The sequence below is a fragment of the Cyprinodon tularosa genome, unplaced genomic scaffold (genome assembly GCF_016077235.1).
Source record: "Cyprinodon tularosa strain WSP-4 unplaced genomic scaffold, ASM1607723v1 ctg251, whole genome shotgun sequence".
NCBI classification, from domain to species: Eukaryota; Metazoa; Chordata; class Actinopteri; order Cyprinodontiformes; family Cyprinodontidae; genus Cyprinodon; species Cyprinodon tularosa.
The window spans coordinates 672166-698853 of record NW_024038933.1 but is presented as its reverse complement, the minus strand read 5'-3'; the positions used below and the strand labels follow the sequence as shown (position 1 = coordinate 698853).

Sequence of the window (26688 nt, the reverse complement as noted above, 5' to 3'; positions counted from 1 at the left end):
CCACCATGATAGAAAAGAAGAAGAAAAAGACCGGGTGAACCGGAAATGCTTCTGAGCGACACTTCCGGCTCAGTTAGTAGGAGCTGAGTAACTGCGGCGGTGTTTCCTGCTGTGAGGTGAGATATTCTGACTGTGACATCGCTGAAATCTTGATGCTTTTATCAGCTCTCTGGTTTCCATCAATCGTTATTATCGTGGCTGTCATTCCGGATACTTGAACATGTAGATTTTCTTCTACAGTTGTTTCACGGCTACTTGCGCAACTTGTCCAGGGTGCTCAGATTTAGGTTTCACTGAAACCATAACGATTTTAGGAAAACTGATCTTTAAGTGGGATTTACAGTCTTAAAAAACAGGTGTGACCAGTGATCTGAAGCAGCCATAGTGCAGTCAGTCCCTGCACATTCATCCAAAATCAACGTTTGTGTTCACATTATGTATATGTGTGATCATTTTGTATATGTAACATACTTTTGTATTTATTTAAGAAGAATTAGTTATTTGAATTTAAAATCTTTACATTTATATACAGTATACACTAAGTATATGTACTGCATATACTTTTTTAATGAATTTATTCATTCATTAAAAACGATCATACACTCAGATATGAAAACACAAACTTTTGATTTGGGCGCGATTAATTGTTTGACAGCCCTAATTTATATCTATAAAATGTTGCTATGCTGTAGACTGAGTTTTAGTTGGGCAAATATTGATTTAACATACACACCTTGTGTGTGTTCATTCATCTGTCTGTTTTATTTATTGTTGTTTTCGTACAAAAATCAAGTTATAATTATTCACAATATTAAGTATCCTATTTGAAAATGTTTAAAACATAAAATAAAGATAGTTGGAGTTATTTAAAAAGTGCATGCACAATTAAAATACAATGATACGATTAGATGAGCTGTCTGTACCAAGATGGCCGCCAGGTGCTGCCCTCTGTGGTTGGCTGTGGGCTGACAGAATAAAATCAGCTGCTTTAATGAGTTAACCTGCTGGTGTCAGTGACTGTAACTCAGGACGCCACACCCCGCTGATGTCACGGCGTGGGACTTCAGCTACAGTTAGCTGCTAGCATGTAGCTTGTATCTGTCAGGCAGAAAACTGTGGACAATGTGACCAGCAGCCTCTCAGCTGTTCAGACCTCAGCCAATCAGAGGAGAGCTACAGGGAAACAGGAAACTAGTCAGAACCAGCAGCTGATTAGATGATCTGTCCAGTCTATTTCTGCTTGGATGTTTATCTAAACCGCCCAGATGCTTCATAGTCTGATATCGGTCTGTTTTCAGCCTGAAGATGAGCCGCAGAGGAGCAGCTGAGAGGGAGGACGACGAGGAGGACTTCTACGACTGCGAGGAGAGCCTGGAGGCTCCGAACACCACAGATAAAGAGGAGCAGGGGAAGAAGAGCCAGAAGGACCCTTCATGTTTAGAGGAGACCGACCCAACAGACCCAGAGGAAAAAACAGACAGAGAAGACACAGAGAGACAGCATGAAGAGGAGGAAGAAGATTTCCAGGACGATTCAGACTCTGAGCTGAAAGAACAGGAGCTGTCTAGAGAGGGGGAGTTTGATGACGAACTGAGGGAGGCGGAGAAGGAGCTGACAGAGGAGGAGAAGGAGGTGATGCCTTTTATTCCTCTCTATGCCACTTTACCCCATTTTTTCACAGTTTAAACCAGCCTACACCAGTATATGCCAGACTACACCTGTATAGACGGGTCTGCCGCCGCTATAGACGGGTCTGCCGCCGCTATAGACGGGTCTGCCGCCGCTATAGACGGGTCTGCCGCCGCTATAGACGGGTCTGCCGCCAGTAGAGATGGGTCTGCCACCTTTGTAGACGGGTCTGCCACCAGTAGGGACAGATCTGCCGCTGCTACAGACCAGTAAACAGAGAGGTATACACTAAATTTTTACCAAAGCATTCCAAAAGTAGTGTCTCTGAACACAGAACCAGTGATTTAAATGAGCAGAGATGCTCAAAGGACCTTCAGGGACCAATGAGGTTCTGGGGATGTTGAGGTTCTCTTCACGTTTTCCAGCCATGAGAGGATTAATCTGAAGGACATGTGGACTGGTTCCACTGGAGCTGATCTGTGGTTATTGTGGAGCTTTATTGTTCTGTGACATCAGCATAGATCTAGCTAGAGTAGAACTCTCATCTGTTACAGTGGGATCATGTGGAACAGAAGAGGCTCCAGAACAGAGCCTGGAGGAACGCCCCAGGTGAAATGTGTTTGCTGCGAATAAGGGAAACTATTTTCCATTATCTGGAGCCCTTGTCTCTTTCTCAGCTGTGATTAGGTCCTGTTGTCACGTCTTGGTGTGTCCAGGCCCACTTTAATCAGCATTTCCCCATTTGAACACCTGTACCAGCTGGCCGACACATTCAGGGGACAGGTTCAGTGTAGTAAAACTGAGTTGTTTCTGTTTCAGAGTCGTCGGCAGCAGAGTGTAACACTAAAGGAAACTGGAAACAGCCTCTTTAAAGCTGGAGGTGGGTACCATCCTCTGAAGGATCTTCTACTATCAGAATCACCGCCTGCAGCTTGTTTACAGCCTGGGCTCATCTGAAACATCCAAACACAAAACTTTAGGCTGAGGTAAACCCACGATGAATGGTGGGGAAATGGGCTTCTGCTGATCCAGTCTGTGGAGTCACTAGAAGATCCCACTGGAGCGCAGCAGCGGTGCTGCTACCAGTGCACCAGGTCTATTTTGAGTTGGTCTCAACAGAACCACAGGGAGTTCCAGGTTTTCAGATCCAAAGTTGGACTGAAAACTGAACCAACTCTGTTCAGATCTCTGTCAAAGGTTTCCTTATGCTAACATGGTATTGATGTGGATTAAAGCCACCAAGGTTTGCAGCTCTCTTCCAGTTTCCTGGAGTTTATTCCAGGTTAATAGAGCAGAAAAACTAAAAGCTGCTTGTGGTTCTGGTTCGGATCCAGTTGAGCTGCGAGGCTGATGTTCTCCACTTTCTTAATTCTAGTGAGGATGCAGACAGCTGCATTCTGGATCAGCTGCAGCTGTTTGATCCACTTTTTGGATCAATTTGGGATCAAAGATGAATGAAGCAGGAATTAGTTGTTCAAGCTCCTGCTAAGACATCAGTCATTTAATCCTGGAGATGTTCTTTAACTGATAGAAGGAACTTTGTTCCTGTCTTTATGAGCCTCTGAAGGATCAGGTCTGAGTCCATCACTATCCCTAGATTATTGGTTTCTTGGATTAGCTGAAGCTGGATGCTAACTTTGAAAAACTCTTCCTTTGGTCCAAAAACTATGACTACAGATTAGTCTAACCTCTGTGTACGTTACCGTAGTAACCGTTTCACCTCAGTTTATCACAGACATCCAGACCTTACCCATCCTCACATTAGCAGCAGTACAGACTTCTTTAACATGGATCTAATAGAACTGGATGTCAGTGAGAGAACATTGTGTAGTAACAGCATCATGAAAAACAACTTCCCAGTCAGACAGCCACTTAGTATTTTTTAAAGCAGGATCAACATGAGGAGGAACCCCATGAGATAATGAACAGGTCCTCATTTTGTGTTTTTACTTTCTGAAATTCAGTTTCTGCTGCAAAAACGTAATTTAGAAAATCTGTGTTTGTGTCCCTGCAGAGTGGAAGGAGGCGGAGCGAAGTTACACGGAGGCTCTGGCGTTGTGTCCTTTGTGTTTTAGCAGAGAGCGAGCCGTGCTGTTCTCCAACAGAGCTGCTGCCAGACTTCATCTGGTAGGTATATGAAGTTGAAAATATTTCTGTTGTCATTTGTCTACAAAAGTATGTTCTAAGTTCATGTGAGGCGAGAGCATTACACACTACATAACAGACTTCAGCTATATATGTGTATGTGTGTGTATATATATATATATATATATTTGTGTGTGTGCAGATGTAGCAGGCTAACAGCTTGTGGTCTTTGCAGGAGCTGAAGGATGAAGCCATCACAGATTGCACCAGAGGTGAGTCATTAAATTTTTTTTTTGCTTTACAATTAAAGAACTGGACGATTGTTCTGGTTGAACATCCACCAATCACAGCTAGTGAGGAAGATAATCTGGACAGTAAATCTGTTTGGGAAGAGCCGTCCGGCAGACCATACTCTTCCTGGTATCTTGGACCACTGGATAGGAAGGAGAATCTGTTGTAGAACAGACTGGCCTTCAGGCTCAGTTCTGAACCTTGTTTTTCTAGAAGCTGAAGTCTGAGGAACCCTCTGGTGCCGTCTGGATTCTCTGGTTTGACCTAAATGGTCAAAGCTCTGTTCTCGGTCCATAATATGGATATTTAGGGCCACCAGAGAGGGTCTCCTCTGTATTTTTAAGTCTGGCTTTGAGGAAAAACTTTTGAGGGCGGCCGAAGTGTGTTGAACCACAAGAGCTGCTCACTTGATATGTTCTTCTATCGTTTCCATAGCGATAGAGCTGGATCCAGAATACCTGCGGGCGCTGCTAAGGAGGGCAGAGCTCTATGAGAAAACTGAGAAGCTGGATGAAGCTCTGGAGGACTACAAGCAAGTTCTGGAGCGAGATCCAAGCAACAGCGTCGCCAGACAGGCCTGCATGGTGAGTTCACTGACTGCTGGGACCACCCAACACCGAGGTTCTCACTGGGTGTGTGTTGATCAAGGTGACTCCCAAGATGTCCGCAGGTCACCCCCACACACTGTTAAAACTAGATTTCTCTTGACCAGCGCTGTCCCACTACCGGTCTGTTTCCATCAGAACCTACTTGGCTTGTTCCAAACTGAGCTGTGCTTAAAACGACATCAGGGGACTGCTGGTCACTGATTGGCCCAGCAGTGGCAAAATGGATGTCTGCGCCCCGATTTTGACGCTGCATCCTGTGAGGGTCAAAAATATTAAGAAACCTGAATATTTAAAAGTTAGATTCAGGCTTTCTGGCCTGAATCTCACCCTTCATACCTTTGTGTGAACAATTAAGTGCTGGTTATCCTCCCACAGCAGTGTGTCGCAGTGAGCTTGTTGCAGATATTTTTGATTTATGCCCAATATTGAAGCGTGGTCTGCGCTGTTATTCCACGCCACAACGCAAGAGGGACAATCAGGAATTAGCTATGGGTCTAGATACGGCCGAGGCGGGGAGGAAGTGGGGCAAGTTTGTGTGACAACAGAGGATCCAGGTGGAAAAAGGGTCCCAGCGTTCTCGTGCACCTCGCTCTTCTAGTTGGTCCATCTTTATGAGTCGTTTTCCACAATGGCAGTCATACAGACGAAACAAGCCGGTAAGGTACCAAACAGGAAATACGCATAGTGTAGAGCGGATGTAGATTTGACCAATTAGAGGCGTCCTGTCTGCGGTCACCTACAATTCTGGAGAGGTGCAGCAGTGTCTGCGGAAGGGGCGGAGACATATTTGCACTGCGACACACACTAAGATGACCTGAGTATAAATCAGCCTTTACTGGTGTGCAGAATGATCATGCAACTAAATTTAAACTGGAATGTTCCACGTCAGTGTAGTCAGTTCATCTAGATTACCATCCTGCCTTCAATTATTATTACTATCTGAGCCGCTCAGATCCCTGTACGCCGGCGATGCGCTGTCACTAGAAATCCAGTTCAACAGCAGCCTATGGCCCAGTCGCCTCGGCGGCTGGAAGCCATTTTTCATGTACATAATCCAAACTGCAGGCACCAGGATTATATTGCTCTGCATCATCAGCGTCTCCCTGCCAGCTCCCAGATCAGCGTCACGCTGCTCCTGCTGCTCTACACGCGCTGTATGCAGCATGCGCGTTCATGCGTTTTTGAAGGCGTGGTTTCGAGGGGTGGTCTGAAGACAGAGGCATGGTGGTGTATGTTCAAAGAATAGCTTGCTGGAACCGTTCCCCAAGATCTCCTAGACAACCTTTAAGTGCACAAACCTGCACTAAAAGAGCAAGTTTCAGTCTATTTGCTGACTTTTTTTTTCACGTCAGTTGGGTGTCAGCTTCATGCAGCTGAAGCTCCTTCTATTTCATGATGCAGCGTAGGGTGTAAACTAGTGATATGCGATGAGCCGAGGCTTCGAGGCGTGTGTCGAGTAATGGAGGGGACATTTTCCCGAAGCGCGTGTCGAGGCGTGATTCATTTAGAGGTGGGGCCAAAATGATGATGTCCGAGGCGTCGCTACTGTGATACCACGTGACCACTTTAGGAAGCGCAAGAATTTTGACAGGCATCTAAACAGCCTCAGTGTTCAGTCAAGATGTGGGAGTTTGGAAGAGATGCTCTCAGCTGGATAAAGTTTGGATAGATTCTAAGAATAGATTGGTTGGAAAAACAACCAATCTAGTTGCTTAAAACTAATTTGGTTAGAATAAACAATGTAATGATCACAATTTGAGCAAACCACCAGACACAGTCAGTGTTAACACGTTGCTCTTGACTAGTATTTTCCTCCCCGCTATGGTTATCTATATAGGTGGTGTCATCTGCAAGAGACAGGCTCTAACTCTAGAAGTTGATGGTTCAAGATCTGTCTTTGACTTTTGAAAGTTGCAATTAAAGTTAATTATTTTGGCTGATGAGACTAATTTGCATTGTTTTGCTCGAGCAAAAATATAGATTGGGTAAATTAGGTCGGTTTAACACAACTTCCAACCTGATTAAAACCAAAAAAACGTGGAAAAACTATCATGTTTGAATAAAAATGACTAACACCTTTCATTTTGCTCAAAGTAATTTCCCTCTGGGATTATTAAAATATTTCTGATTCTGATTGCCCAGTTTGCCCAATTTGCACAAACACTTTCACTGTCTGCTTGAGTTTTTCACTAAAATGGCAGAAAAACTGTGAACCTTAAATTATTGTTCTAAGAAATTTTACACTAAAAAAAATTACAAAGATTTTATACACACCAATCATTAACAATTTCAAGAGAACTTGAAAGGGGAAAAAAAAAAGTTGCAAAAAACAGATTTTATTACAAACTGTAGTTCTGCTCTCCACCAGTAGGTGGTGACATGTTCACATGAACAGTTCAATGCCTCATGAGGCTTCATCTCACCATCACTACACTGTACACAATGCACATCTGAAATGCAGAGTAATGAACTACCTGCAGGGCTCAGGGAAATCACTGCTTTCACTACATGTTGTGTGATCGCACCATTAGAACTGCTTTTATGATCCAAAGCACTGGTTCTGCTTTAAAGGATAATTCCGGTTTTTAACACTTTTAGCCCATTTTCTGTAGTGTCCAGGATGAAATCGAATGATCGACACCAAAATTGTGACGATTGGTCCTGTCTCTGCTTTTTGGCTCATTTAGAATCCACCCCTGGCTGCTTCAGAATGGCTTCCATAGTGCATGTCCGATAATGTCCTTAAAACAACCTTAAACGTTCTTTTTTTTAAATATGCTACTCACTCTCCGACGTCGAGGTGCTAATGTCTCTGTTAAACACTTTAAAAAACTCTGAAAATGGAATACGAAAGGTGGATTCTTGATTCTCGACGTCGGAGTACACCGAGTGAAGCGAAAACACTACAACTGTGTAAACAGGCCCCATTTCCGGTGGCAGGGGAATATTGACTATTCCAACAGAACTCAATGGGATTTACAAAATGCTAAATAAAACACTAGAGGAACGTTTTTTCTTTACGAAACTTTTTTTGGAACGTCATTGAACAGCGCTGATGACCCGGTGAGTAGCATATTTTAAAAAAAGAACGTTTAAGGTTGTTTTAATGACATTATCGGACATGCACTATGGAAGCCATTCTGAAGCAGCCAGGGGTGGATTCTAAATGAGCCAAAAAGCAGACACAGGAGCAATTTTGGTGTCGATCATTCGATTTCATCCTGGACACTACAGAAAATGGGCTAAAAGTGTTAAAAACCGAACTTCTCTTTTAATGTTGTCTCTGACTTTTTTTGTCTGTCTCTCCCTCAGAGGCTGCCTCCGCAGATTCAGGAGCGAAATGAGAAGCTGAAGGAGGAGATGATAGGTAGGTAATTCCCCTGAACGCATCGTGTCTCCCTGTTTTTGGTCCCTGAACATCTCACCTGTCTTCTGAGCAGATAAACTGAAGGACCTGGGGAACCTGGTTCTGAGGCCATTTGGACTCTCCACCAACAACTTCCAGGTCAACCAGGACCCGACCAGCGGATCCTACTCTATCAACTTTGTTCAGAACCCCAACAACAACAACCACACTGGATGATATGATGTCAATACCCCAGACTGAGGATGAGTGACCCACTGGACTTCAGACCAATCAGGAGCCTGCTTACTGATGACATCATCTGCTGTATGAGCCGAGAATAAAGAGACAGGAAATGACCTAATCATGTTTGTGTGACATCAGACAGGAAACAGGGTGGGGTTTAATGTGTTTATTGTGAGCAGGAAATGGAGGTGATTGGTCAGTGCGCCCTCCTGGACAGCAGCATCTCTCTGATGTTGTCCTCAGCCTCCTTCACGCTGCGCTCCAGGTACACCTTCTTCTGCTGTAACACATGCAGGGTCAAAGGTCAACCACAGCCTGGACGGATGAAGGCTTCCAGAACCCCTGACCCGTCCAAAACAATAAGAACATTTCAGCTTTTAGCTCACTGAGAACAAAGTTTTTGTTTTTGTACTGTTGGTTAAGCTACAAGTGATGATGTCACAGCGTTGAATGGCTTTGATTGGCTACCTGGAGCCTCGGCTGTAGAATAAAGACTGGTTCTGGATTTTATCGTGATGTCAGAAAAATGTATGTTTTACTGATCAGCACCAGAACTCTGGACCGGTCGACTTAACATCTGGTCCTGGAACCCAGATCCAGCAGATGGGTCAGAACCCTCTCACTCCAGAGAGGGGAACAGAGGCATTCAGGGTTCTAACAGGATGAGATGTGAAGCAGGTTCAGGGTCTGCAGGAAATCTCAGCTCTTTACCTCCAGCTCTTTGATCTTATCGTCAACCGTCTTCTGTTTGTCCGTCAGCAGGTCATTGATCTCCTCCTTCGACTGCAGGATGAACCTGAAACAGAACACACCTTAGCGATCCGACCTGCCCTGACAACCCCTTAGCGACCTGACCTCACCCCTCTGGTGGGATGACTTACATTCGGCCGACGCCCTCGTAGAGTCTCGTGTTACTGGGCAAGGAGGAGATCTCTGCCTGCGTAAGCTTGGTGTGTTTCTGGACTCTGCCCAGCTGATCGATCTGCAGGTCGGCTACCTTCACCTTCTGCTGCGTGTCCATCATCTTCACCTGCAGCTCTGAGAAGGCCTGCGGAGACAGGAGACATCACTCTGATCAGAAAGGAGATGTTTTCTTCTAACTTAGGAGCCATCAGCACTTTGGCCCTTGGTCACCGCCAGGGACCACATGAGGGGCCCAGCCAGGCTCTACAAGATGGCGCTGTCCAACAGTGTACATCTTAAAAATCTGATTTTAAATCTGCTTAGAAAATGACAAAAGCTAGAATATAAAGTGTTGATTCTATGAGGCTGGTCTGAAGACATCAGCAGCAATAAAAAGCTGGATGAGAGCAGCTGATCCACGGACAGGAGTTCTGCTGGTTCTGACAGAGTACAGCCAGTGGGAAGAGGCCACTGGATGGTTCACTGACCAATATGTTAGCTATTGAAGCTAGGAGTGCTTCAATCAATGTGCCCAGGTTTTCTCTGGTGTGGGCCGACCCGACCTGGAGGCATCAACGTTCAGGGTCGGCAGCACAGATCCACTTGAATTCAAACGGTACAGTTCTAAGAACTGGACTAGGATGGGCCGCTGGGAACTAGCGGCTCACTGCCCCACACACATGCAGGGAGTGACAACATCACAGATGCAAGTTTGTAGGTGCTGAGTTTTGCTGGACTGACATGCCCTGACCTGTTCCACATCAGTGTTGTCACACAGCTGATCTGTTCATGAACATGATCTGTAGGGCGGCTGGCTAAGTTAAAAAAGAAGAGCGGAGATCAGAAAAAAACAAAACAATAGTGGCATTTATTGAAAACTTAACCTCCACATGATAAATGCCTGGTCTCTGTTAGCGTTTGTCACTGCCACTACAAGCAGCATCAAGTAACTCTGCATTAGCCATGAAGACGGAATAAATATAAAGTATTTGTAGTAAATTGGGCTGAAAAGATGATAGCTAATCCACTACTATCAGCAGATCTGACCTGTTTGGTGGCCTCCCACAGTTCTTCTATCTCCACAGACTTGACACTGGTTAGCAGCTAGTATGTTCCTACATTTTATTTATATGGCTTTTTTTCATATTAATCATTCCTTTCATAGACTGCAGCTGAGCCAATAGGAAGCCAGAGGGACCAAAACAGAGATTCTGATTGGAGGAAATGCCTGAAAACATTTCCAAGAACAAAAAGCTACAGTTAGATTAATAATCTTTACTCTGTATTATACTAAAACTAGTGAGTCTGATTAAATTGTAAGGCCAATGAAAATAAATATATTGAAGACACTAAAAACTTGTTTCACTTTGTGAAACATTAAATAGATTAATTATTCAGACAAATGATTTCAAGGCTTTTTCTGGTTAACATTAAATAATAATTATATATTGAAGGTTAAAATATTATATTCAGCTCCCCCAAAAAACACATTAAGAGATGTGGCCTTAATGAAAAGTATATCTAATGCTGTTTAAAAGGGTTGCTGTTTAAGTGGAGCACATGTTCTAGTTTATTTAATATAACTGACCATTATTATTAATTTATACTTACTGTTTCAGTATTACAACCTACTGTGCAGGTAAACTACTTCACTTCTATTAAAACACAAGGACCAAACTTATTTATAGGCTGAAGATGATTCTGCTACAGACAGAATCATTTTCACCCTGAACACAAAGCAGGCGACTCTGCAGTCAAAGAAATCTACTGGAAAGGATGTTTAACATGAAAACTTTTTTAAAATGCAGCAGTTTCCTGATTAGCTGCTTGACTGATGCTGAGTCTGACCCTGGAATCAGGGCTAACCCGGCCCACTGGGTCAGTCTGGGTCATGATGGTGACCCGACTCCTCCAGAGGATCTACTCTCTGCAGCATCAAGCTGCACTGACTCGGTTCTGGACCGCAGCAGCTGACGGATCACCAATGGTTCTCCTGAAGAACCCTGCAAGTCACGTTAGCGAACGGATAATCTGGCTACAGAACCGAGTTTCTTTCTCCAGAACATGGTCAGCTTTGATGAAATATTATTGGACCCGCTCTATCAGAACCTGGTTCTTTCATATAAAAGAACCAGTTGGTTGGTTTAACCGGGTCTGATGAGATGCAGTCACACCTCCAGCCTCCGCATGCTAACAGCTAGCAGCGGATAAAAGCTAGCTGCGGCTAACTGCGCGGACAGGGTGTGAGTTCCTGGCCCGTGAGTGAGCGCGCTGGCAGGTATCAAAGAAAGGCCAACGGGCTGAGGTCGAACCTCGAACAGAACTTCGGTACCTTTTTCAGCTCCAGATCCACGGGGGCCGCCATTGTTACCGGAACGCTCTTCTTCTCCTTCTCCTGTGGGCGTTTCTCGGCGCCTCAGAGCCCTCTAGAGGCCAGCTGCTGACGATGACGTTTCAGGTTCCTGATCAGAGCCGATAGAAATTAATAATGGCGCTTCTGATAATGGATTTATTATATTTTTAGACTTCTATTAGGCTTTTGACACTGTAGAACATGGTTTTATATTTCAACGTTTAGAAAAGTTTGGATTTGGACAGCATTTTATAACAATTATAAAAACTCTGTATCAAATTAAGGAATGGCTCATCTCCTAGATTGTCAGAGGAATCGGACAAGGGTGTTCTGTCTCCCCCTCCTTGTTTCTTTTGGTAGCTCAGCTTCTGGCAGATCACATTAAAACCAGCATAGAGAGATACACTATATTGCCAAAAGTATTTGCTCACCCATCCAAATTATTGGAATCAGGTGTTCCAATCACTTCCATGGCCACAGGTGTATAAATTCAAGCACCTAGGCATGCAGACTGTTTTTACAAACATTTGTGAAAGAATGGGTCGCTCTCAGGAGCTCAGTGAATTCCAGCGTGGAACTGTGATAGGATGCCACCTGTGCAACAAATCCAGTCGTGAAATTTCCTCGCTCCTAAATATTCCACAGTCAACTGTCAGCTGTATTATAAGAAAATGGAAGTGTTTGGGAACGACAGCAACTCAGCCACGAAGAGGTAGGCCACGTAAACTGACGGAGCGGGGTCAGCGGATGCTGACGCGCATAGTGCGAAGAGGTCGCCAACTTTCTGCAGAGTCAATCACTACAGACCTCCAAACTTCATGTGGCCTTCAGATTAGCTCAAGAACAGTGCGCAGAGAGCTTCATGGAATGGGTTTCAATGGTCGAGCAGCTGCATCCAAGCCATACATCACCAAGTGCAATGCAAAGCGTCGGATGCGGTGGTGTAAAGCACGCCGCCACTGGACTCTAGAGCAGTGGAGACGCGTTCTCTGGAGTGACGAATCGCGCTTCTCCATCTGGCAATCTGATGGACGGGTCTGGGTTTGGCGGTTGCCAGGAGAACGGTACTTGTCTGACTGCATTGTGCCAAGTGTAAAGTTTGGTGGAGGGGGGATTATGGTGTGAGGTTGTTTTTCAGGAGCTGGGCTTGGCCCCTTAGTTCCAGTGAAAGGAACTCTGAATGCTTCAGCATACCAAGACATTTTGGACAATTCCATGCTCCCAACTTTGTGGGAACAGTTTGGAGCTGGCCCCTTCCTCTTCCAACATGACTGTGCACCAGTGCACAAAGCAAGGTCCATAAAGACATGGATGACAGAGTCTGGTGTGGATGAACTTGACTGGCCTGCACAGAGTCCTGACCTCAACCCGATAGAACACCTTTGGGATGAATTAGAGCGGAGACTGAGAGCCAGGCCTTCTCGTCCAACATCAGTGTGCGACCTCACAAATGCGCTTCTGGAAGAATGGTCAAAAATTCCCATAAACACACTCCTAAACCTTGTGGACAGCCTTCCCAGAAGAGTTGAAGCTGTTCTAGCTGCAAAGGGTGGACCGACGTCATATTGAACCCTATGGATTAGGAACGGGATGTCACTTAAGCTCATATGTGAGTCAAGGCAGGTGAGCAAATACTTTTGGCAATATAGTGTATTTGTGCCTTCGGTTTGAGCGCGCAGAAACCAATCCCAGCGCGCAGTGAGACAACACGCGCGCGCTCAAAACCGCTCTGGCGCGCACTCAACTCTGAAAAGCTCTTCTTAACAAGCTGAGAAGAGCTTGTTGCCTCTCTATAATCAAATTCTATGAAATAATTTAGTTTTCTTTAAAAATCAAATAATTATTTATGTATATTTACTCTGCAAATTCTTCCTCAAAATATCTAATAAATAAATCTTTTCCTTAATACATTCAAATTATCTCCTCATACATCTTCTCTGGCTTTCATATTTATGACATTCCAGTCTAACATGTTCTATTGTTTCATATTTTCCACAGTAATCACATTTGCCAGTAGTAGCCTATGCTTTTGAATTTTGAAGTGTTTAATTAAGTCCTGTAGGCTATGCCCAAATCTTAACCTTGTTATCACTCTCTCCTCCTTTCTATTTCATCTTCCATTTCTTCTTTTTCCTACTATCTCCTAAATTTTATTTAAAAAAAACGCCTTCCTGTTTTTCCTTCATCCGACCTATTTTGCAATTTTTCCATCAGTTTTTCTTTAATAATACTCTTTCCCTGCGATTTACTTCTTTAACTGTAAAACTAATATTATTTTGAATCGCCCTCTTTGTCATTTTATCTGCCCTCTGGTTTCCTTCAACTCCATTATTTTGTGGAACCCACACAAATATCAAACTATCAAACCCATATTTTTTATTCAGAATAATGTATTAAATATTTCTAATAGAATGTCCATCCTACTATCTGCCTGATTATATTTTAAACTTAATAATGCAGAGCTTAAATCTGAGCAAATTCCTGTTTTTAATGGTTTTATGTCTTCTTACCATTGTAAAGCTAATAATATTGCCAACATTTTCCCTGTGTACACTGATAATCCGTCTGAAATTCATTTTCCTTTTTTTATATTGAATTCTGGTATTAAAAAAGCTATTCCTATTTTCCTTGTTATTTTTCATGCATCTGTATAAATCTGAATATATTGATGATAATTTTCTAAATGTAACTGTACTAAATTAATATCTACCGTGTAGATTTATCTTGTTTCTTTTCCATTAGTGACATTTCTACTATTGCTTCTAGTAGAATCCATCAAGGTATAACTGATATTGGTGTCTGAGTGATTTCTAAATTGGTCATTTTAAATTCTTTTATTTTGCTTTCAATTGTCCATCCAAAACTCCTCATTTCTTTTCTTTTCTTTTTCCCAACATGGATTTGGCCGTTCTTCTTCTTCTTCATCTTCTCCCTTTTTTTATGGAAGTTGGCAACCAACTTATTGATGTGCAATGATGGCCGTTGATGAGAAGGGGGGTTAATAGGTGTTTCTGGTAATAAAAACATCTTTAACTATTAATTGATGAATTCCTTCATTTCCTTCTTCAGAATGTACATTTCTTCATTATGTTTAAAAGATGTATTTCATCATCAACCTTAATGTTTGCTGATTAAATATATGATTTGATTGAAACCACTGCTATGACTGCTTCCTGCCACTGGATCAGAGCCAGAGGCGTAGCCAGAACATGTTTATAAGGGCGGCCAGGCAATAACCAATGTACATTATTGAGGGGTGGCTGAAAGTGGATAGGCGCCAGAACCTCTGGGTCAACCTACATTGTTCCAACAGGAAAATAAATGAGCACAATGTCCATATTTTCTAAATAAAAACAAAATATCCTTTCCTAAAGCCTTTGCTAAAAAAAAAAATAGGCGCATACAGTCAGGGCCAGAAATATTTGGACAGTAACAAAATTTTCGCGAGTTGGGCTCTGCATGCCACCGCATTGGATTTGAAATGAAACCTTTACAACAGAATTCAAGTGCAGATTGTAACGTTTAATTTAAAGGGTTGAACAAAAATATCTGATAGAAAATGTAGGAATTGTACACATTTCTTTACAAACACTCCACATTTTAGGAGCTCAAAAGTAATTGGACAAATGAACATAACCCAAACAAAATATTTTTTTTTCAATATTTTGTTGCGAATCCTTTGGAGGCAATCACTGCCTTAAGTCTGGAACCCATGGACATCACCAAACGCTGGGTTTCCTCCTTCTTAATGCTTTGCCAGGCCTTTACAGCCGCAGTCTTCAGGTCTTGCTTGTTTGTGGGTCTTTCCGTCTGAAGTCTGGCTTTGAGCAAGTGAAATGCATGCTCAATTGGGTTAAGATCTGGTGATTGACTTGGCCATTGCAGAATGTTCCACTTTTTTGCACTCATGAACTCCTGGGTAGCTTTGGCTGTATGCTTGGGGTCATTGTCCATCTGTACTGTGAAGCGCCGTCCGATCAACTTTGCAGCATTTGGTTGAATCTGGGCTGAAAGTATATCCCGGTACACTTCAGAATTCATCCGGCTACTCTTGTCTGCTGTTATGTCATCAATAAACACAAGTGACCCAGTGCCATTGAAAGCCATGCATGCCCGTGCCATCACGTTGCCTCCACCATGTTTTACAGAGGATGTGGTGTGCCTTGGATCATGTGCCGTTCCCTTTCTTCTCCAAACTTTTTTCTTCCCATCATTCTGGTACAGGTTGATCTTTGTCTCATCTGTCCATAAAATACTTTTCCAGAACTGGGCTGGCTTCTTGAGGTGTTTTTCGGCAAATTTAACTCTGGCCTGTCTATTTTTGGAATTGATGAATGGTTTGCATCTAGATGTGAACCATTTGTAATTACTTTCATGGAGTCTTCTCTTTACTGTTGACTTAGAGACGGATACACCTACTTCCCTGAGGGTGTTCTGGACTTCGGTTGATGTTGTGAACGGGTTCTTCTTCACCAAAGAGAGTATGCGGCGATCATCCACCGCCGTTGTCTTCCGTGGACGCCCAGGCCTTTTTGAGTTCCCAAGCTCACCAGTGAATTCCTTTTTTCTCAGAATGTACCCGACTGTTGATTTTGCTACTCCAAGCATGTCTGCTATCTCTCTGATGGATTTGTTCTTTTTTTTCAGCCTCAGGATGTTCTGCTTCACCTCAATTGAGAGTTCCTTTGACCGCATGTTGTCTGGTCACAGCAACAGCTTCCAAATGCAAAACCACACACCTGGAATCAACCCCAGACCTTTTAACTACTTAATTGATTACAGGTTAACGAGGGAGACGTCTTCTGAGTTAATTGCAGCCCTTAGAGTCCATTGTCCAATTACTTTTGGTCCCTTGAAAAAGAGGAGGCTATGCATTACAGAGCTATGATTCCTAAACCCTGTCTCCGATTTGGATGTGGAAACTCTCATATTGCAGCTGGGAGTGTGCACTTTCAGCCCATATTATATTTATAATTGTATTTCTGAACATGTTTTTGTAAACAGCTAAAATAACAAGACTTGTGTCACTGTCCAAATATTTCTGGCCCTAACTGTATATTTAGACATCTTCCAAGATAAAATGTATACTGGATACAATTCTTTCAGGTTTGAGTTCTGGGCCGAACATCTTTTCCATTGTCATTAGTTACTTTTATCAATAACCATTCTGCAAGAAAATTATATTTACAAGTACTAATATCTACATAAATTGATTATTTAATACTTTTTTATCAAAATAGTTATCAATGATTTCACTGAATACTCCTATATGACTTGCAGAGAGAAATTATTTTCTGTTTACCCCATATAACACAAAATGTAGATCTGAAAAAGCATTAATTCTGTATTTATCGTCTTTAATGTCAGTATAATGATGTGCATAATTAACCACAGTGTTTTTGTTGTCAAGTAAATGTTAATATATGAAAAATTTAAATGTTTTGAATATTCCACTTGAGAGTATTACTGCTGCCACCATCTGTATTAGAGAGAAAAAAATGGTAAGGGTGGCCACTCGGGTGGCCATGGCCACCCCTGGCCATCCATCTAGCTCCGCCCCTGATCAGAGCTACTGAATACAATCTGCTGCTGAATGTTGTCATCCAAACAGAGATTTGCTGGGAAAACGTCAAAAGGTCCATAGACAGCTTCTGCCGTCAATTCAACTCAAACTTTATTTATAAAACACATTTAAAACAGCCAGCCAAAAGTGCTTTACAGCTAATATTCTGATGAAGATTCTCAGTCATCCAGGTCATAGTCATTCCATAAAAGTTCAAAAAAATCCACTGGTCTTGGTTTCAAAGATTTAAAGACGTTTCGCTTCCCCTCCAGGATGCTTGCTCAATTCAAATGTCTGGATTCGCAGTGAGTTTGAGTCTTTATATAGACAATGCCTTGTTTTGCTTGGAAACATGCAAATCGAAAACCAAACGACCCGCTCATCGGTTTCGATTTACAGATAACATGGTTGCAGGAAATAAGGTAAGAAACTTAAAGGTTAAACTACATAAACACAATGCAATAAAATAGAATGAAAATAGAATATAATAAAATAAGTAAAAATGTTTACGAGGTGTCCACTTAGACTTGATTAAGAGCCAGGGAGAAGAGGTTTGTTTTTAGTGAGGATTTGAAAACCTCAAAGGATCCTGCAGATCATATGTGCCAGCCTCAGACCGTGCTGAAGACCTTCAGAGGACAGACACCTTCACATGGTTCTCCTGAGGACCTGAAGTCATGATTTGGACCCCAGTGGTCTCTCAGCTCCAGAAAACTCAGCCTAAAGCTTCTGGATGTGGAACAAGGATTTGTTTTCCTCTGATTATTCTTTTACTCTGGAGCTGAACTCTAGCTGGCATTAGAACATCCACGGACTGGAATGAGAACAGGAACCCAAGGAGAACATCACCAGAACCAAACTTGAGATAAAACACATACAGCTCCACCATAGAACAGTCAGAGAGATGATAACTGATCATCAATATCAGCAGAACATTCCATGTGATTCTTCTGAAATATAGAAGCTGTTTGGGAAGATTTTATTGGATCAAACATGAACAGTTTGTAAAAAGTTGTGTTAGGATAAATATCATTGATGATTTGTAAGTTTATTACACCTTGGTATTGGCTGCCTGTTGCGTGTCAGAACTGATGTTTTCCACAATAGTTTATCTGGTTAAGACGGTTCCTCTGTCCGGACATACAGTTATAATCTTCATTCTGTACGTGGCAAAGATTTGGGAGCCAAGAACGAAGTGTAATATTTTTGATAAGGCTGGAGCCATGAATTTCTCCTCATCTGCTAAAGTGTATGATGTAATGATGTGGCAGCCTGGAGATGTATAAAATGCCTTTTTAACTGTTAATCGGGGCCACTTCCTGAGAGGTAAACAGCTGCCATTCTGTAACTATAAGCATTTTCTCTGATCTGAGTAAGATTACAATTTCTATCAAAGTCTGCTGTCAAGTCTCCTGGTTATCTATTACATATATATTATGGGGTGTTGTTTAAAGAGTATGTCCTTAGTGATCTCTTTTCAGGGAAAAGAACCGGAGAGAGAAAGCTTCCAGTTGTAGACACACAGAGAGCTGATCTTTAACAGCTGTCTGGCCTCTGATCAATATCGAGAAAACAGCAGTCTGTAACATTTTGAGGCCACATCAGTAGAAAAATAAAGGCAGAACTTTGGGTTTGATTATCTGAAATCTCTCCCTCCGCTCCAGGTTCAGGTAGCAAAGTGTTTGTTTTTTTTAACAAAACCGAACAACAGAAAAGGCTCCTGTCAGAGAATGTGTTTTACGACAGACACTTTATGGGAGATCTTACGACAGTGAAGTGTTTTATGGCAGGGGATGGTTTTGTTCAAACAAACAAAGTTTATTACAAGGTGTCAGAAGTGGCGGAGCTATGGCAAAGTTTCAACAATCGGGGAGTTTTTGTTTGGAGAACCCGGCGGAGTGGTCTGATTGGAAAAAACAGCTTTCCCGTTACAAGATGGCAACTAAACATGATAAGGAGGATGGTCCGGTTCAAGTGAGCACGTTGGTTTATGCACTCGGTAAGGAAGCGGAGAACATACTGAGCTCTTTCACCTACGGAGAGGGTGAAAATAAAGATCAGTTTGACGTGGTTATGGCAAAGTTTGATGACTACTTTATTCCAAGTGCAGCATGTTGGTGAACGCGCAGAGACATTTATCCGAGCGCTGTACGAACAGTCAGAGCACTGTGAATTTGGGGCGAACCGAGATGAACACATTAGAGACCGGATCGTGGTCGGCATGTCGGACAAAGAGTTGTCACAGAAGCAGCAGCTCATCCCGAAACTCACTCTGGATGTGACGGTACAGGAGGTACAGCAGTCCGAGGAGGTGAAAACACAGGTTAACAAGCAGGGAGAGTGAGTCTGTGCTGTCCAAGAAGTTGCACAGAAACATGGCGGTGCGCGGGTTAAAGACTGGAGACAGCACCAGGACAAGCAGAAATACAAAGACAGTGACCGCAGAAAATGTGGACGATAGCCAATATGATAAGTGTCCAGCAAGACAGTCCACGTGAAACAGATGTGGGAAAAATGGTAATTGGGAAAGAGCATGCAGAAGCAGGCTGGTGAGTGAAGTTACAGAGGATGATGAACAAAACTTGCACTGCAAGATAATGCTCAGCCCTATGCAGTAGCCACAGCACGCCGGTCCCCATACCCCTATTAAAAGCAGTGAAGGAGGAATGGAGACAAATGACATCATTGAGGCTGTAACAGAACCAACGGAGTGGTGTACACCGATGGTGCCGGTCCCGAAAAAGAATGGAAAGGCACGCATCTGTGTCGACCTCAAGAGACTAAATAAAGCTGTCAAAAGAGAGAGGTTAATTCTGCCCACAGCGGAAGAGATGATAACCCAGTTGGGTGGGTCCACAGTTTTCTCTTCTCTGGACGCAGCTTCTGGATTTTGGCAGATCCCTCTGGACAAGGACAGCCAGAGACTAACCACTTTCATAACACCTTATGGAAGGTATTGCTTCAAGTGTCTCCCTTTTGGGATCATAAGCGCCCCAAAAATATTACAAAGGAAAATAGGAGAGACACTCGAAGGGCTGCAGGAAGTTGCAGTCTATATGGATGACATCATCCTCTTCAGGAGGGACATGAGTGAGCACAATGAGCGCCTGCAGAAAGTAATGGCACGTCTGGAGTCAGCAGTCCTGAAGTTAAACACAGAGAAATGCACACTGAGAAAGACTGAGTTACATTTCTTCGGCCAGGTGATCAACAAAGATGGTGTGCGACCAGACCCAGAGAAAGTGTCAGCTATCAATAAGCTCACCCCACCTGAGAGCGTCCAAGAGCTAAGGAGAGCCCTTGGTATGATAAACTATTTAGGGAAATATATTCCTGACCTCGCCACAGTGGGCCAACCACTGTATGAACTGCTGAAGTCAACATCAGTCTGGGTTTGGGGTCCTGCGCAGCAGGCAGCCTTCGACAGAATCAAAGAGCTTCTCACAACATCACCTACCCTGATGCACTATGATGCTAACAGGAGCACTGTAGTCTCAGCTTATGCTAGCAGCTATGGAGTGGGCGGCGTCCTGTTACAGCTGGTGAAGACTGGAGACCAGCGACATTCTGTTCAAGAAGATTAAGCGATGCTGAAAAGAGGTACGCTCAAATTGAAAAAGAGTGCCTTGCATCTGTGTGGGCGTGTGAAAGATTTGAGAAATATCTCTATGGCCTGCCTGCATTCAAAGTGATTACAGATCACAAACCTCTCATTCCACTGATGAACTCCAGAGACCTTGATAACACTCCAGTACGCTGTCAAGGACTCCTCATGCGATTGATGAGATTTAACTTGGAGGCTGAATATGCACCTGGGAAAACACTGGTTGTGGCGGACATGCTGTCCAGGAGCCCTCAGTAGGGAACGGTGCACAGCAGAGACAGTCATACAGATGTTGAGTCACAGACAAAGATGGATGGCATCAGAGCAGAGACAGCCGCTGATGAGCAGCTCCAAGTTGTAATTGGGTACATTAAAAATGGGGGGCCTGAACACATACAACACACACAGAGCTGTGCAAGAGAATACTTTCCTGTGAGAAATGAACTGTCTGTGCATAATGGGTTAGTACTCAGAGGGAGCAGGATAGTGATACCTGGGTCAATGAGAACAGAAATGTTAGAGCGCATACATGATGGTCATCAAGGACTTAACAAATGCAGAATGAGAGAAAACACTTCGGTGTGGTGGCCTGGCTTAGCTTCACAAATCACACTTCAGCAGTGAAGTCTTCAAAGACTTTACCCATGAGATGGACTTTAAGCATGTGACTTCCAGCTCCCAAAATACACAGGGCAACGGACATGATGAACGTGCAGTGCAGACAGCCAAAAGAATACTGCAACAAAAAGATCCACTACTGGCTCTTATGATCTATAGATCCTCTCTGCACAGCAGCACTGGTGTCAGCCCGGCGGAACTATTAATGAGCAGAAAAATCCAAACAACTTTACCTACTCTGGATAAAGTCCTGCAACGAAAATGGCCGAACCGACAGCACATCAGAGCTAAGGACGCCGTGGAGAAGAGGAAGCAAGCTTTCCACTACAATAAGCGACATGGTATGAGACCGCTCACACCACTGCAGCCAGGAAACCCTGTTCTTGCTAGGCTGGACAATCAGAAGACCTGGTCCACACCTGCAGAAGTGGTTAGGGAGAATACAACAGAGAGGTCATATGTCATCGCTACAGAGCAAGGTGCCCTGTACAGGTGAAATCGTTGTCATCTCCAAGCACTGTCTGAGGTGGGGTCCTCAGTTGAACAATCTGTGGAACCTAACACACCTGATGTTCAGGCAAGCTCTGGAGGTAGCTCTCCTGGCCCTAAGGAGACCCCTAGTGGGCTATCTCAAACCAGATCAGGTAGAGTTGTTAAAGCTGTTCAGAGATTAGATTTGTAAGGGATGTTATGGTCAAGTTGTTCTAGAGGAAATCTGATATTGTGTTGATATAATACAAAGCTGTTTGTTGATGAAGCCCTAAATGGCTGGTTATTGAAAATAAATAAGAACGTTACTGTTACCACGCAGAATCAATACTGTATGCATTAGTAATGATACTGTTCGCCAGTGTTATTGTTTTTTCAAAAAAGGGGGAGATGTCAGAGAATGTGTTTTACAACATACACTTTATGGGAGATGTTACGACAGTGAAGTGTTTTATGGCAGGGGAGGGTTTTGTTCGGACCTGTGTTAAGAAAGCACATGTTAAATAAAACGGAGTGCTGAAACAACAACAAGGAACTCATTATTTTAGAATAAACGAACAAGTTTATTACAGCTCCCATTTTTTTTTTTTCACTTAAAACAGAAAATTAGAAAGACATCTTTTGTTGTTGGTACCATAGTAAAGTAAAACACACACATTTGGTTTTTGAAAATTCCTGTTTACATGTTTTGTTGCTTATTTCTGAATGTGACAGCACGCAGGCCGGAGGAGGAAGTGAGTTTAGAAACTTCAAAATAAAGGAATATTTTATCGCGTCTTCTGGTTTTCAGTATTTTTTCTGTTTTTTGTTTGTTTGTTATTTAAGTACAACACTAACAGCTGGTTGTTTGAGTGAACAGGATGTATAAATATTATTGAATCTAACGATAATGCATATTTTTCAACATTTTAATGCTAATTATTTTCTTTCTACATAAAGAGAGGCTCCACAGTCAGAACTGAAAGGTTCCAATAGGTGTTATTAATTAAATTCTTTATAAGAATGTTTTCCTCTGAGTGAAAATTAAAACTTTATTGGATCAGATGAACAACTCAAAGATCTCCATAGTTCCGGGAGGCGGTAGGTCGACGTTTCTATGGTTACCGGGGCACACGTAAGCTGCAGCCTGCGAATTGAGACGCAGCCGTAGACTCTAGAAGCCCGGCCCCGGAAGTAGAGCTTGTTGAGCGCGGCATTTAAGCTGAGAAGCGGCTCGCGGGTTTTTACCGTCCCAGCGCGCGCAGAGAAAGAGCCGAACCTTCGTCCTGCTGGTTCCAATCCAACATGGCCACCCCTCCTAAGCGGCTCCGCGGTTCTACACGCAGACACCGGAAGGTCTCCATCGAGGGGAACATCGGTAAGAAAATTAGAACCATGGAGTCCAGGAGGAACCAGAACTCGGGGAGCTTGCAGAGGGCGGGCTGACGGTCCGGTACCGGTTCGGCGGGCTAACCTGTTACTGTTCTGTTCAGCTGCAGGGAAATCTACCTTCGTCCGCCTGCTGCAGGCCTCCTCCTGCTCCTCGGACTGGGAGGTGATCCCAGAACCGATCGGGAAATGGTGCAACGTCCAGAACAGTGAGGACATCTACCAGGTGAGGATGAGGAGGGTCCAGACCCGCTTAGGCCTGCATGGAGGTTCTGTTCTGCTCTAGCTTTGTTACCATTTAAAGCTGCTGAATTGATGGGGTTTTTTTTCCATCAACCCTTTGAATCAGGAAAAATAAATGAAATATTTAAAGATTAAATTATTTTATTTGTTTGTTTCCTAATTTTAACTTGCAGTAAAAAACAAAATAATTAGCTTAACTCAAACTTTCACCTACATCCTGATATATGAGTAGTTTTAGACTCAATAATTTGGACCATTTTTTGTGAATGTGATGTCAGCAGCACAATGCATCTTGGGACATGTAGGCTAAAGGCAACATTAGATATATCTCGAGTCAATAATCTAGAACGATTGTCAGATGATGGAGGGAAATTGATCTGACCAGCAGGAAGAGGATGGCAGCTGGAAGGAGAAGTGACGTCACTTTCAACGTTTCCTGGGCTTTCTTTACATCAGAAGTTAAACCACGCCTCCTGAGTGCGGCAAGGCGGGGAGATGAAGGCCACAACAGGAATAGTTTGGATTGTTTTCTCAAAACCGTGCAGCAACAGACTGCCTGCTGGAGAACAGAAGACTGAATAGAAGAGAAGAAGACGCCATTCCAGGTCCTCCATGTTTTCCATGTGTCACGGCATGCTGCTCTGACCAATAGGATCGTTTGAAAGGTGTGAGACCCACCTGCCCTCTGGACCAGCTCTGCTTTTTACTAGTCTTTAAGTATTAAACTAAACTGCAGAAATAAAGTAAACAGAATAAATCAGAACAAATATCAATCACGTTGATGGATGTCAGGTAGTGCACATATAAACGTGAAAACCAGCAGCAGCACTACTGTTCAACACGCTGTAGAATGGATTGAAATATTTTTTTTTTTAAACGGATGGGTCTGAAGAGTCAGAAAGCAAGGAGGACTCCACTTGGCCAGGGGAGCAGAGGATGTGTGTTCTCCCTGGTCTGTACCAACACGGTCTATCAATGTCTGTGATGATTATGTTCCACCTGTTTCTTTGGTCTGTGAATGCACCACGGCTGACTGACTGTCTGTCTCTCTGTCTCCAGGAGCTGAGTTCCTCGCAGAAGAGTGGAGGGAACCTCCTGCAGATGTTGTACGACAAACCGAGCCGCTGGGCATACACCTTCCAGGTAGCTATGGCTGACTCCATTTTCTCTCTCCCTGACCCGTGTCTCTCTCACCCAGTTATTGGCTGGTTTAGGACAAAGTTTAAATAATGAACTGTTTATTTTTGGTCAGGCAAAGATGAGCATTTGGCTCACCAGGAGAAATAAAATAAGGGAAATGTTGAACTGATGTTCAGAGGCCTGGTGGCTTACTGTCTGCCTATTATAGGATGTCGTCCAACTTGAATGGGTTTGTTTCTATTTGGGGAGGTGGAGATGTTTTAGGTCAGTTTTTGAGGGGGTGGACTTATGTCTTTTTTTTTTTTTCTTTTGGGATGGACCTATATATGAGTATATGTAGGTAATTTGGTTGTGTTTATTAGAAATGAAACATTGGACCAACAAAGCGAGTCTATTGTCTGTTTCTCTCTCTCAGAGCTACGCCTGCCTCAGCAGAGTTCGTTCTCAGCTTCAGTCTCCGTCAGCTAAACTGCTCCAGGCAGAAAACCCGGTTCAGTTCTACGAGCGATCCGTTTACTCAGACAGGTAAGCTGGAATCAGAACATGGAATGTGTGGCAGTGGTTCTGCCAGGTCCTGGATTGGGTCTGAGGTTCGATTCTGTTGCCTGTCAGGTTGGTGTTTGCATCCAGCCTGTTTGAGAGCGGCGACCTGCTGGAGACGGAGTGGAGCGTCTACCAGGACTGGCACAGCTGGCTGCTGAAGCAGTTCGAGGCCGACATCGCACTGGACGGCATCATCTACCTCAGAGCCCCCCCAAAGGTAGCCACGCCCCCTCCTCCAACCATGAGTTCCACTTAGAGCCCAGGTTCCCCTCTGCCTGCAGTTAGAACAGCAACAAAAAGTCTCCCTGATTCTCAGAGCTGGCTGACCTCTGACCTCAGCTCTGTGTTGATGTTTTGCAGCGCTGCATGCAGCGGCTGCTGCACCGCGGCCGCGAGGAGGAGCAGGGCGTTCCTCTGGAGTACCTGGAGCAGCTACACCTCAAACACGAGGCGTGGCTCTACCACAGGAACCTCAGGTGAGACAGACGCTCGGGTGATGATGACGGCGCCACCTTCAGCATGCCACTCACTCATGTCTCTGTCTTCAGTATGGACTTTGAGTACCTCCAAGACCTTCCTGTCTTGGTTCTGGATGTGGATAAAGACTTCCAGAACGATCCGATCAAGCAGGAGGACATCCTAGAGAAGGTGAGCTTCTCCCTAAGGCTCCTGCACCATTTCTTCTTCATCAGCTGTTTTAATGACATGTTTTAACTTGCAGGTCAAAGACTTCCTCACCCTGTTGTGAAGCTCTTCCAATCAGAGCTCAGAGCGTCAGCATCCAGGCTCCTGATTGGTCATCAGCTCTGGGTTTTTTGTAAAGTTAAATTTTTTTATTTTTGTATTTGGAGAGAAAAAAAGTCCTGTGTGTGTGTGTATAGACAATGGTGTGATCTTTTTTTTTTTTTTTCTACATGCCAGCTCCTTCGGGTTTCTTCTGCTCTTAACTGCACGACACGTTCGAGCAGAACGAGTCGTGATGCTTTCAGGGTCACAGCTAGCTTCTGTAAATAAATGAAATCTGACCCAAACTGTGAGCTGACTCTTTTATTTGTTCTAGTTCTATTGAACCCACAACTGGACCCCCTCTTTGCTGGTTTATAAATGAGAATAGGCAGTTGTTGTATCCATGGCAACACAGTGACTCGCCATGTGCATGGCTGTAGCTCTATGGTGCAGGGTAATGTAAAATCAGGCATGCCCCTTACTTAAAACAAATGTATATGGTCTTTTCATATACCTAACAAATGAGTGTCTCCATGGCGACGGGGTCAAACCGCTCCTCCAATAAAGGGAAACTCTGTGTTGCCTTAACCACTGCAGCGGAAAGTGGGACAGTATATGACCCAGGTTTAAATTTTCACTCATGCCATGTTAAAGATCCACAGACTCTGCTAAGTCATCATGAATGAGTCGGACTCACCGAGGCCATTTAAAACCAACACCTGTTTCAGCAGGACCAGCCCCATTTAAACCCAATCAGAATCATGATGCATTCTACACCTAATAAGCCTGAGAGTGGAACCCAGGCAGAACATCCATGGAAGTTCTGATTTATGGCTGCAGCTGGACATCCTGTCTAAAATTCAGATTCTTTCTATCTGGCCTGGAAGGTCGTTGAGAACAGCTGAAAGAAAAGATTCTGAGTCTTTAGTCTCAGCC

At 43.6% G+C, this 26688-nt stretch overlaps 3 protein-coding genes across 4 annotated transcripts; 2 read left to right on the top strand and 1 right to left on the bottom strand.

Annotated features, from left to right (window-relative positions):
* Positions 1 to 8712, top strand: ttc1 (tetratricopeptide repeat domain 1). Of its 2 annotated transcripts, none has more exons than XM_038288337.1 (8): positions 1 to 116; positions 1299 to 1632; positions 2449 to 2509; positions 3644 to 3756; positions 3950 to 3986; positions 4441 to 4589; positions 7926 to 7980; positions 8054 to 8712. In XM_038288337.1, the coding sequence occupies exons 2-8, from the start codon at positions 1306 to 1308 to the stop codon at positions 8194 to 8196; spliced, it is 885 nt and encodes a 294-aa protein (XP_038144265.1). In that variant the 5' UTR covers positions 1 to 116; positions 1299 to 1305; the 3' UTR covers positions 8197 to 8712. The 2 variants fall into 2 exon arrangements, with proteins under 2 accessions (XP_038144265.1, XP_038144266.1); XM_038288338.1 differs by having other exon boundaries at positions 74 to 222.
* On the bottom strand, positions 8354 to 11594 carry pfdn1 (prefoldin subunit 1). The gene is made up of 4 exons (XM_038288340.1): positions 11438 to 11594; positions 9084 to 9250; positions 8914 to 8998; positions 8354 to 8482 (listed from the first exon to the last, which is right to left on the bottom strand). Exons 1-4 carry the CDS (start codon positions 11468 to 11470, stop codon positions 8399 to 8401), a joined length of 369 nt encoding a protein of 122 aa, XP_038144268.1. The 5' UTR covers positions 11471 to 11594; the 3' UTR covers positions 8354 to 8398.
* Positions 11595 to 22906: 11312 nt separating this feature from the next.
* LOC119785585 (deoxycytidine kinase 1-like) lies at positions 22907 to 26057 on the top strand. The gene is made up of 8 exons (XM_038288313.1): positions 22907 to 23089; positions 23205 to 23326; positions 24403 to 24486; positions 24899 to 25008; positions 25096 to 25243; positions 25387 to 25502; positions 25575 to 25674; positions 25748 to 26057. The coding sequence occupies exons 1-8, from the start codon at positions 23017 to 23019 to the stop codon at positions 25772 to 25774; spliced, it is 780 nt and encodes a 259-aa protein (XP_038144241.1). The 5' UTR covers positions 22907 to 23016; the 3' UTR covers positions 25775 to 26057.
* Positions 26058 to 26688: the final 631 nt, after the last annotated feature.

Bases quoted from the DNA above. Each gene is read 5' to 3' on its own strand.
- ttc1 (XM_038288337.1), top strand. From the start codon at position 1,306: ATGAGCCGCAGAGGAGCAGCTGAGAGGGAGGACGACGAGGAGGACTTC. The intron at 1,633-2,448 runs GTGATGCCTTTT...TTTCTGTTTCAG, and splicing joins TGACAGAGGAGGAGAAGGAG to AGTCGTCGGCAGCAGAGTGT. The intron at 3,987-4,440 runs GTGAGTCATTAA...TCGTTTCCATAG, and splicing joins CATCACAGATTGCACCAGAG to CGATAGAGCTGGATCCAGAA.
- pfdn1 (XM_038288340.1), bottom strand. From the start codon at position 11,470: ATGGCGGCCCCCGTGGATCTGGAGCTGAAAAAG. The intron at 8,999-9,083 runs GTAAGTCATCCC...GTTCTGTTTCAG, and splicing joins TACGAGGGCGTCGGCCGAAT to GTTCATCCTGCAGTCGAAGG. The intron at 8,483-8,913 runs GTAAAGAGCTGA...CATGTGTTACAG, and splicing joins ATAAGATCAAAGAGCTGGAG to CAGAAGAAGGTGTACCTGGA.
- LOC119785585 (XM_038288313.1), top strand. From the start codon at position 23,017: ATGGCCACCCCTCCTAAGCGGCTCCGCGGTTCTACACGCAGACACCGG. The intron at 23,090-23,204 runs GTAAGAAAATTA...TGTTCTGTTCAG, and splicing joins CTCCATCGAGGGGAACATCG to CTGCAGGGAAATCTACCTTC. The intron at 23,327-24,402 runs GTGAGGATGAGG...CTCTGTCTCCAG, and splicing joins ACAGTGAGGACATCTACCAG to GAGCTGAGTTCCTCGCAGAA.